This window comes from Gymnoscopelus microlampas (genome assembly GCF_963454915.1).
Source record: "Gymnoscopelus microlampas genome assembly, chromosome: 18".
Taxonomy (NCBI): domain Eukaryota; kingdom Metazoa; phylum Chordata; class Actinopteri; order Myctophiformes; family Myctophidae; genus Gymnoscopelus; species Gymnoscopelus microlampas.
The window spans coordinates 47,722,651-47,734,588 of NC_139955.1; the positions used below are offsets into that span (position 1 = coordinate 47,722,651).

The window sequence follows — 11,938 nt, forward strand, 5'->3', positions numbered from 1 at the left end:
CTAAACCTGTGTCTCAGACAAGGCAGTGTCTTGACTGGTTCTCCCTGGGTTTGTGGAAGTGTTGGTCTGAGGCAGCTCTTCAGTGAAGGCTTTCTCCAGCACCTTTAGGATAGAGCTGCGGAATACAGCCTTGAAATCCTGACCCATGAACACGTACAGCAGCGGGTTCAGGCAGCTGTTGAGAAGTGCCAGGCCGGTGGTTATGGGGATCCCGATGGTGACCACTTGATCCACGAAATTTGCAAAATCAATCAGACGCATGAAATGATAGGGGGCCCAGCAGAAGGCAAATGTGGTGATAACAGATGCTATGATTTTGAAGGGGCGACCTGATTGGCTGGCCAGCGAGCGATTATTCCTGAGCCGGTAGATGATGACCGAATAGCAGGAGACGATGACAGTGAAAGGGACGACGAATCCCATGAGGAAGTGAGTCATGATCATGACCCCACCACCGGTGGGTACAAAGTTGTTGTAGCACCAGATGATGTCTTTATCATGATAGGAGGGCCGTGTGTTCGTAAAGATGAAGTAAGGGGAGCTGAGAGCCAAGCCCAGCACCCAGACACCCAGACTCACACAAGATGCCTTTCTGACACTGCGGTGGTTCTGGACCCACACTGGACACACCGCACATACACATCTGTCAACACTGATGACCATCAGGATGTAGATGCTGACATGCATGCTCATGATGAAAATGGTAAAGTCCATTTTGCACATGAAATTGCCAAAAGACCAGTGGTCCAGAGCTATTTCAGTGATGCCCAGGGGCAGGAACCCTGTTACGAGGAAGTCGGCCACAGCGAGGTTGAGATACCAAACAGTGTTGACGGTTTTCTTCATTTTGAAGCCCGTCACCCAGATGACCACACCGTTTCCCAACACGCCGAGCACAAAGACCAGGCTTGTAATGACGAGGGACGCGATCTTGATGTTTCTAGCAGACATATCCATCTCTTTATTGTGATAAACAGCAGTTGTGGTCATAATCTCCATCGTCCTAAAACCTAAAATAACAAAACAAAGGTTAATGCTTTGTTTTAACAGGCCATGTAGATCATCAACATGTCCGTACACAGACAAGTTTAGAGTTGTCAATGTTTTGTTGACATTTTAGTTTGGTCAAATGTGTACATATCTCCTAAAAATTCAAACACTTTTTTAAAGATTTTTTTTTTATGATTTTGATGACTCGTAAAGTGTCTGGATGACATGCTCATTAATATGTTGCAGGAGATTTGTCGTATTGGTACCCGTACATGATTACATCAGGTGAGGATGCAAGATAAGACAGACAGCTAGAAGTATACATATTTTTTTAAATCTCAGGACTAGTGTAAATGTGTAGATAACTTGTTTGGCTTTTTTGTTGTTCTCTTGTTTGATCTTCCTTCCCTACTTACCCACGGGTGATAGAGAACAGCGCAATCTTTTAGAAAACCACTAAAAACAAAAAGGTCATCATAAGTCGTTCTTGGCAGTGTGGGTGTTTGGACGATGTCTCGTCATAAGTCGTTCTTGGTAGTTAATGAGTTAACGGAAATCACAACTCTTGAAACTACAGTCCTGTGACAAACAGAAAACGAGTCTAGCTCACATTGTGGAGCATATCGTCTACTGTCGAACCATGCTCATTTCTGCTGGTTTGAATGTGAACCCCAACAAATGAGTGGGAAAGTGTGAATTAACATATGGATTGACCCTGGCAGCATATCAATGGTACAGGTGTGTTGATTAAGCTACTACTATTTTTCAACCACAACTAATGAGATAAAACATCAGTAGAATGAGTTTGGGGACTTCATGAGACAAAATACATCGTATACAACTCATTATTTTTGGGAAAATGAATAGCAACAACTATGCAGTGATAGTGAAGAAAGGGAACATGGAAAGACACTTTCTGACAAACCACACATAAATTGACTGGAGCTTTCCAGCAGACAGAGAACTGAGAAAAATAAAGAAGGAACTGAAATCTCAGCCATATGTATTGGTGTACCATACATCTAAGTCCATGCCTATACTCCAAGGTTTTAGACTTAGAAACATTATTTCAGTTTTGCCTTTGTTTAATTGAAGAAAATTATGGCATATCCAATTGTTGATTTGTTCAATGCATTTACTCAGTATTTGTATTGGACCATAGTCCTGCAGTGATAATGGTTATGTAGATTTGTGTATCATCTGCAAAATGATATATAAAATATGGTAGCTTATTTTGTTGTTTTCCATAATCTGAACTAGTATGTAGATATTGAACAGTAGGGGTCCTAGAATGGATCCTTGTGGAACTCTGCATGTGATTTTGTCCACACAGATGTGTAGTTAGTGATAGATACAACATAGTCTCTGTTCTCTAAATTTGATTCAAACTGTGCCGGAAACTCACAGCCAGTTTTTCAATCTGTCTAGTATTGTGGTCGACCGTGTGAAATGCAGCACTGAGATCTAGTAATACTAAGACATTTTGCCACTTTCTGTATTTATGTGGATGTCATCAAAATTTGACAAGAGCAGTCTCAGTTCCGCGGTGTGATCGAAAAACCTAACTGTAAGGTATCAAGGCCATTGTTTAAGAAGCTGTTCAAGTTGTTGAAACACAGCTTCTTCAATTATTTTACTGTGGGAAGCAACCTGATGGTGAAGAAAAGGAACTTGGAAAGACACTTGACAATGACAAACCATTGACTAAACATTTCCAGCAGACAGAGAACTGAGAAAAAAAAATAAACTAAGGAACTGAAATTTCAAAAATGTTTTCTACATAAAAAGATCAAGCTTTCATCATCAGGATTATAAAATTAAGTTTTCATCAGGATTATATCATTTTTGTATTATAGTTTGATGTGCATAACATTTGTTTTCATAATAATCTTTTTTTTCATTTATATTAAACTATTGACTTCTCTTTGCATTATTTGAATAACAATCTAAGACTGCCTATAAAAAGTTCGGAAATTTTGAAACTTAACTTTGATTATTTCTCCCCTTTAATAAAACCAATTATGTTATGTTACCAATGTTTTATGTCATTTTATTGTTGATTAGTCAGGGCTGACACCAATGCTGGCACTGCGCATAACGGAACACCAGCTTCACTTGCCCTATTGCAAGGGCCGTATCCTGAAGGGACAAACGTGGCATCTTTTCATGGGGGCAGTGTTGCTGCTTGGAGCATCAACACAAACTTAACAAAGCTGCAGAACCCATGTTCAGGTGCCAGTCACACACCTGTGACTAGCACCAGAGCACACACCTGCCAGCAGGTCGTTCAAAACTAGAGCGATTACCAACAGAAGCATATTGGGGGATTTTGACAACATTTCTGGGGGCACTACCCACACTTTTAGCTGTGTTGCTCATTCCACGAATCCCCGATCCTTACAAGCTGTATCTCCTTGTAAAGGTGACTAATCAACGATAAAAATGATATAAAACACAAGCTCTCTCTCTCTCTCTCTCTCTCTGCCACAAACACACACATACTGTTAAGTTACACTTATTTCCTGTTAATAATAAATGTGTAAAAGGCGATGCATTGGGGGGGTAAATGTGAGACACTTTATTGTGAAGGTAAGACCGGAAGAAGAGAGTTGTTGTTGATGCTGCGGAGTTGTTGCAATATATTCTAACTCTGTTGTCGGCACGGTGGTCAGACCGAGACCAGTCTGTCCGCTTATATTTGATAAAATTGTGTATTGAACAGTCAACACAAGTTGTATTACAACACTTTCAAAGAGAAGGCACTTGTGAGTAAAGTTGGCAAGTTGCCCTACCACAAATGAACAACAATGCACAAGCATTTGAGGATATGAAACATCCAACACAGATGCGTAAAAAAGACTCTTCACAACAGCTATACTGTAACTGTGGCATCCAGGTGAAACAACATTAATCATAAAGGTGGACACGTTAAAACGTTAACACTTGAACTGGATAGCTTCATGAGGAGACTGCACGATTCTCACAAATGTTTTATCAACTGTCCCACGGCTGTCCCAACCAGATGCACGGCCGGTGTCCACTACCTAACTATTACAGTAAAACCTGTGAGCAGTGGTCTATCATTTATTGCCCTAACAGGTCAGCTGAGCCACGTTATGAAGGATTAATCAAATTGTCAGTCATAGCCAATCGGAATGTAATATGAAAAGTGACTGATACATCTTGATCAGTGTTCTAAAGATCAATGAATACCCTGCACACATGATCACCGTCAAGACGCTCATAGCTTCCTCCGTTACTGGATCAAACAAATAAATAAATAAAATATAATACCTATCATAGATAGACCTACCGTTACTAAATACAGCTGATGACATTTCACACATCAACATTTTGTAAGTGATATATTTATTTATGTTAAAATAAGTTTTAAAAAGCTCTATATTCTAGATAGCAATCATGTCTATATAATAAAGAAAGTAAAATAAAAGATACCTGTTTCAAAGACGTCAGTCAGAGAAGTGTCTTGTTCAAACTGTGGTCGGTGAACACTGAGGAGCTCAGAGCAACTTCTAGCACCTTGTGGGTGTCATATGCATGACAGCCAACCATAGCGGATGTTTGCAGAGAGGTAAAAATATCAACCCTGTCAAATGGGGAAGTTGCATGTGTTTATTATTAAAAGCGAGTTTAGTCCGAAATTGCATCACTTCTTCACAAAATTAATAAACCACAGGACACCCGCTGAGTGTATGTGTAAGTACTAGAGGCACTGGCGGATTTAGCATTTCTGGGGTTCAAGCAAAGCTCAAATTTGTGCCCCCCCCCCCCTCCCCAAATACCTTGTATCACAAAATTAAATTTTTCTGAAAAAGTGTCATAATTGAGTATGAACTTGACAATGGACAGTGCAATGTAAAAGTGCTGTTTACTTGAAGTTTAATCATGCAAACGAAACATAATATCAGCAATCAACATAGATACAAATTAAATTCTAAATTATCAAAGCAGTACTGCAGGACTGGAGTTCAGCCTGATGACTGAAATCATAAACCAACGTGATTCAATCAGATTCAGACTACACCTGGAATATAAACGATCCCCATTGAACCTGATTGATGTGAGGATGTACTGTAGAGCAAAAATGTACAGTATAGCCTATTTGCTGTCATAACCAATCATTTTAGCTAGGATTAATTACCTAGTCGATCATGTTAGATTTCTAGGAGAGTACAGTAGCTACATGCCTACAGCAGAGTAATCTGAGTTCCCAGAAGTTTTCGCCAGCTCTGGCGAGGAACTTCTGGGCCACAGCCCTGGTATTTGTGGGCGGGATGTACGTCACGCTCTGAATCTGAGCGGACACGCCTCTTACCGGTCTGAGAGCTGTGCAACTCGTCTAAAAAGTCCGACGAGAGGCAAACAGCAGTACACAACAATGGCGGCCGAAATTTCTCAAGGGGAAATTGCTTCCCGTCGATCCTATTTAGATGCATCACCCACTGCATGTGGATCCCGCCCCCTTTTCTTCATTGGCTGTTGATTTGAATCACAACGCAGTGGCCGCGCCCCTGCTGTCCAAGCTCCGACGCTAACCCTCCCAGACTAACAGCAGAGTAACACAACTACGTTCAACAACTTTTAAGGAGAATTTAACTCGGGTCAAGACATAAATAAATTCCATTTAATTTGCCAGGTGTGCCGTAGATATCTGACATTTTCCCAAGAAATGCCTTTCTACAAGCTCAGCATTTAATAGGTCATATTTTAATGTCATCATGACAAAATATACAGGCTACATTTGCAAACATTTCAGTGCTGATTAGACCAAGTTAAATGTGTGCAGTGCATTAAGAGCCTGAATATTCTTTGAGCATGTTAAATATCCGCTAAGAGAACAACATTTATGACGGCAGACCGTTTAATTGATGACAACTCATCACTGTGCGCAATGCAGAATGTATACTGTACTAGAGGTCAGCCCCCTAGCCCCCTAGCCAACACAATCGTGGGATACAAATGAAAACATCCCAAACCCCTTTCAAAGAGCCGTTGTAAAGACTGGCTCATTTATGGCTCATGTGTATATTATATATATTTTAAAAATATATTTAAATATGTATGTATTCATATGTCATAATAGTATCTATATTTATATTGTAGATATAATGTTAAATATGTGTTATGTACTGTAATACAGCATATAACATTATGATATAATAATGTATTATTATATTTAATAATATATAATATAATATATAACATCATTAATACAATATTTATTATAGCATAAGATATAGTATACATAATACATATTAATGTAATGTCTAATATTATGATATCTAACAGTTTATTGAAATAATAATTGTAATATGTAATTTATTTATATATAATAACATATATGGAATATATATAAATAGCCATATAATAGCCATATTCATATGCATATTATTTATATAGATCCGCTGTCTTTCTCCCTCTCTCTCTGTTGTTTTGTTCCTAAACCTTGTTTGTCGCGCACAATCTAGCAACACTGGAAGTTGGGAGAGAATTGGACAACATCTTTGGAGCGCAGCTGTAGTGTACCTAGTGTCCCTTTGTCCCGCTCCATCTGTCTGGCTCTGTCTTTCAATCCGCACACACACGCGCACACACACGCACGCACGCACGCACGCACGCACGCACGCACGCACGCACGCACACACACACACACACACACACACAGTCTCTCTGTCTCTGTCTTTCTCTCGCTCCCCGTGGCTCTCTCTCAGAGGCAGATCCACCGTCTTTCTCCCTCTCTCTCTGGTCTGTGTGTGTGTGTGTGTGTGTGTGTGTGTGTGTGTGTGTGTGTGTGTGTGTGTGTGCGCGTTTGCGCGTGTGCGCGTTGTTGTTATTACTCTCCGCAGGAGAGTATTGTTTTCACTTTCTAAATATGACACACCGATTGGTCAAGCCTCACGTGACACGTGACAATACGGTGAAATACTGTATAAATACATGGCGTCACTTTGACAGTGTCTGTGCCACTGTCAAAGTGAGGTAAGACAGGAACCATCACGAAATGGCTGCATGGCTGATACATAATTGGCAGATAGGACAGATAGGACACTTATATAGACAGGAGGGATATGACACTTACACAGACGGATAGGACACTTACAGTACACAGACAGGACGGATAGGACACTTATACAGACAGGACGGATAGAACACTTACACAGACAGGACGGATAGGACACTTACACAGACAGGACGGATAGGACACTTACACAGACAGGAGGGATATGACACTTACACAGACAGGACGGATAGGACACTTACACAGACAGGACGGATAGGACACTTACACAGACAGGAGGGATATGACACTTACACAGACAGGAGGGATATGACACTTACACAGACGGATAGGACACTTACAGTACACAGACAGGACGGATAGGACACTTATACAGACAGGACGGATAGAACACTTACACAGACAGGACGGATAGGACACTTACACAGACAGGAGGGATATGACACTTACACAGACAGGACGGATAGGACACTTACAGTATACAGACAGGACGGATAGGACACTTACAGTATACAGACAGGGCGGATAGGACACTTATACAGACAGGAGGGATAGGACACTTACACAGACAGGAGGGATAGGACACTTACATAGACAGGATGGATAGGACACTTATACAGACAAGACGGATAGGACACTTATACAGACGGATAGGACACTTATACAGACAGGATTGATCGGACACTTATACAGACAAGATGGATAGGACAGTTAGAACATAAGAATTAGAACATTCCCAACATTCCCAACACAAGTCTGGTAAGAGTGAGGTAAGACAGGAACAATCACGAAATGGTTGAGAAATGGCGGATACTGTAACAATTGGATAGGACACTTACACAGACAGGACGGATAGGACACTTACACAGACAGGACGGATAGGACACTTACATAGACAGGACGGATAGGACACTTATACAGACAGGAGGGATAGGACACTTATACAGACAGGACGGAAAGGACACTTATACAGATAGAACATTCCCAACATTCCCAACAGCGGAGAGTTGTGCTCCGAGGAGCACTTTTTCTTGTTATTATTACGTTGTCGTCAGCCTCCCCCCCACACCGCACACGTTCGGTCGCGTCACGAACCCCCCCCACCCCGCACACGCACACACACACATCACACGCAAACCCAAATCTGTGTCTGTCTCTCTCTTTCTCTCTCTCTTTCACTCCCTGTGTCTCTCTCTCTCTCTCTTAGAGGCCAGTGAAGCCATGTCCTGTTATTGTAAGCGACTTGTAAGCGACTTTGAGCGAGGAGGAATGGAGGCAAATGGAGGAAAATTCACAAGCAATAAGATTGCTTATTTCTCGCGCGCAACCTGGTGACGGTAGGGAACAACATGGTCGAGCGTAATGTTGTGAGTTGGTGCTGGCCGCAAATAATTATGCTCCGAGAAGGCCAATGTGTGGTGAGCAGTGAAAAGTAGCCTACGCCCCCCGTAAATTAATTGCGCGCGTTGTGGCTTGTGTTGTTAGTGACATTGATATGTTGTGTAGTTCTGTAGGCAACTTAAGGCAGCATTAGACAAGATAATGCATTACTAACCTGCTGCAACGGAGGACCAACAAGAACACACTTGTTCGATAGGCCTACACATTATCTAGGTTACAAGAGCGTGGTTTGTTTGTTTCCATATCATAAAGTGTTTGGACACTTTCACACCTGTTATGTGAACTTCTGATCATATTCCTGCTAAATGCTAATCCAATGGCCAAAACAATCAAACAAACACAAAATTAAAATGATGTCTTTGTAAAATTACAAAATATGAAACCTTAATCAAGAATAAACTTTATTTTCTCATCACGGATTTACATGTGTAAATAAGTGGGTGAAATATTATATTTTGCATAATGCTTCATAATTTTGTTATTATTCAGAAAAAGGAGAAGAAATAAAAGGTAGAGGGAGAGCAGGGAGAAATAAAAACTCAATTAGAGATGCATGTCAAAGAGAACCTCCAAACAATACTGTTTTTATTTTTAAACTTACTTCAACATATTGTTTTGGATATTATTCATCATCGTTTCAATCTTGGAGAACGTACTGAGAAGACAAAACATTTACATATTAAAGAACATTCAAAGGCAGCCCTATCCCTGTGCCTCAGACAAGGCAGTATCTTGACTGGTGTTCCTTGGGTTTGTGGAAGGGTTGGTCTGAAGCAGCTCTTCAGTGAAGGCTTTCTCCAGAACCTTTAGGATAGAGCTGCGGAATACATCCTTGAAATCCTGACCCATGAACAAGTACAGCAGTGGGTTCAGGCAGCTGTTGAGAAATGCCAGGCCGAAAGCTATGGGAAACCCGATGGTGATCACATGATACAGTGTTATACTGTACTTTGTCACCAGGACATTCACAACACCAATCAGATTAATGATATGATAGGGAGCCCAGCACAGGAAAAATGCGGTGATAACAGTTGCTATGATTTTGAGGGGGTGACCTGATTGGCCGGCCAGCGAGTGATTATTCCTGAGCCGGTAGATGATGACAGAATAGCAGGAGACGATGACAGTGAAAGGAACCACAAACCCCATGAGGAAGCGAGTGATGATCATGACCCCAAATCGAAATCCCCACAACTGATTAACTTCTGTTGTACTGTAGTCATCAGTGAGTGCAAAGTTGTTGTAGCACCACATGATGTCCTCATCATGATAGGAGGGCTTTGTGTCCCTAAAGATGAAGTAAGGGGAGCTGAGAGCGAAGCCCAGCACCCAGACACCCAGACTCAGCCAAGACGCCTTCCTGACACTGCGGTGGTTCTGGGCCCACACTGGACACACCACACATACACATCTGTCAACACTGATGACCATCAGGGTGTAGATGCTGGCATACATGCTCATGTAGAAAATGGTAACGTCCATTTTGCACATGAATGTTCCAAAAGGCCAGTGGCCGTCCAGAGCTGTTTCAGTGATGTCCAGGGGCAGGAACGCTGTAACCAGGAAGTCGGCCACAGCGAGGTTGAGATACCAAACAGTGTTGACGGTTTTCTTCATTTTGAAGCCTATCACCCAGATGACGACACCGTTTCCCAACACGCCGAGCACAAAGACCAGGCTGTAGATGACGAGGCACACGATCTTGATGTTTCCACTGGACAGATCCATCTCATAATTGTGATAACATAGCAGTTCCTAAAACCCAAAATAACAAAACAAAGGTTAATGCTTTACAAGGTGACTTACAATAAGTGCATTCAACATAGGTAGACAAGAAAACTACTTATCACCAGAAGTGTGTATTTTTGTGTATTTCTTTTGCTGTTTTCTTTGTAAAGCACTTTGTAACCCAGTTTTGAGAGGTGCTATATAAATAAAGTTGTATTACTATTATTATTATCATTATTATTATTAGTCTTAAGTGCATTCTCTTCTAAAACAAGCAACTAGAGCATACCTAGCGCTAAGGTAAAAGTGCAATATATCAGCTACCTACTTTCTTAAACAGAAGAGACAAATAGAAAAATCAAATGAGCAAGAGCTAAAATAAATAAGTGTCAAATAAACAAGATCCAATTAAACAAGAGCTCATACAAATAATTGACAACAAGTAGGCAAGGCTAAGAGGAAGGGTAGTGTTTCCTGAAGAGGTGGGTTTTCAGCCTGTGGGGAGTGTGGGGAGTTCATTCCACCACTGTGGGGCCAGAACAGAGAGAAGCCGTGACCGTGTAGATCGGCCAGAAGGACCTCTGAGCGACAGGGCAACCCTCGAGGCGGCAGACCAAAGTGGTCGGTCAGGGGTGTAAGGCCTAACCATAGCCCAATACGATCTCTTCTCGTTCTCTTTTAAATAGCCAACCTACAAGCACACAACGTTGTGAGCTTGTATATCGCCTATTTTAAAAATTCCGTGCCCACAGATTGTCAGTCATAGCCAATCGAAATGGAATATGAAAAGTGATACATCTTGATCACCTGACTCCAGTGATAAAGTGAACTGATTTTTGTCAGTTTGGGACAAAATCATCTGCTAAGGTTTCTTACAGGAGAGATGTTATAAAGATCAATGAATACCCTGCACACATGAACACCGTGAAGACGCTCATAGCTCCCTCCGTTACAGGATCAAACAAATAAATACAAAATATATAATACCCTTTCTAAAAACAGCTGATGACACATTTTGTAAGTGATATATTTATTTATGTTACAATAATTTTAAAAAGCTCTATATTCTAGATAGCAATCATGTCTATATAATAAAGAAAGTAAAATAAAAGATACCTGTTTCAAAGTGTTGAAGAGACGTCAGTGTCAGAGAAGTGTCTTGATCTAACTGTAGTCGGTGAACACTGAGGACTCAGTGCAATTTATAGCTCCGTATATACATGTACCGGTAGGTGTCATATCAATACTGTTAGGCGGAAACCTCCTATCTCCATGTTTTAACTTTTTTTTGGAAATTAAAAAAACAGTCAGAAGAATCAGAGTACATTTTTGAAAAACATTTAAAGTGAAATTGGTTGGATCCATTGGAACTCTGTTCTTTCTTCCATTTTATGAAAAGTAACCGTTTTGGACATACAAGGTTTCCACCCGACAGAGACGATATGCAAACTCAAACTAGTATGAGATGAGATGACATCACCCACTGAAACTACTTTGATGGATGATCTATGTTGTGCTTCTGACAAGCAGCCTGTTTCCTTTGTGCACAGAGACCAGAAATAGCAGCTTATAGACTTCACTCATTCAGACTTGAGGCCAATTCTACAAATGCCTTCTAAATCAGATTTTTTTTTAATTTTCTTTTTATGTAAAATGTTCAATATTAGCAGATCTACAAGGGGAAAAATACACCACTCAGCGTTTATATTTGTATATGACATGATGGTTTACTGAAGCTATTTATCTCATGAGGGTTTGAAGTCTGTCTTGGCAAGAGAG

General features: G+C 40.9%; 2 protein-coding genes across 2 annotated transcripts; both read right to left on the minus strand.

Moving 5' to 3' along the window:
* LOC311034122 (chemerin-like receptor 1) lies at nt 1-999 on the minus strand (the record flags this gene model as incomplete). The annotated part of the gene is made up of 1 exon (XM_084041865.1): nt 1-999. The coding sequence occupies one exon, from the start codon at nt 997-999 to the stop codon at nt 1-3; it is 999 nt and encodes a 332-aa protein (XP_083897991.1).
* Nucleotides 1,000-9,133: 8,134 nt separating this feature from the next.
* On the minus strand, nt 9,134-10,159 carry LOC311034124 (chemerin-like receptor 1; the record flags this gene model as incomplete). Its single annotated transcript, XM_084041871.1, has 1 exon — nt 9,134-10,159. The coding sequence occupies one exon, from the start codon at nt 10,157-10,159 to the stop codon at nt 9,134-9,136; it is 1,026 nt and encodes a 341-aa protein (XP_083897997.1).
* Nucleotides 10,160-11,938: the final 1,779 nt, after the last annotated feature.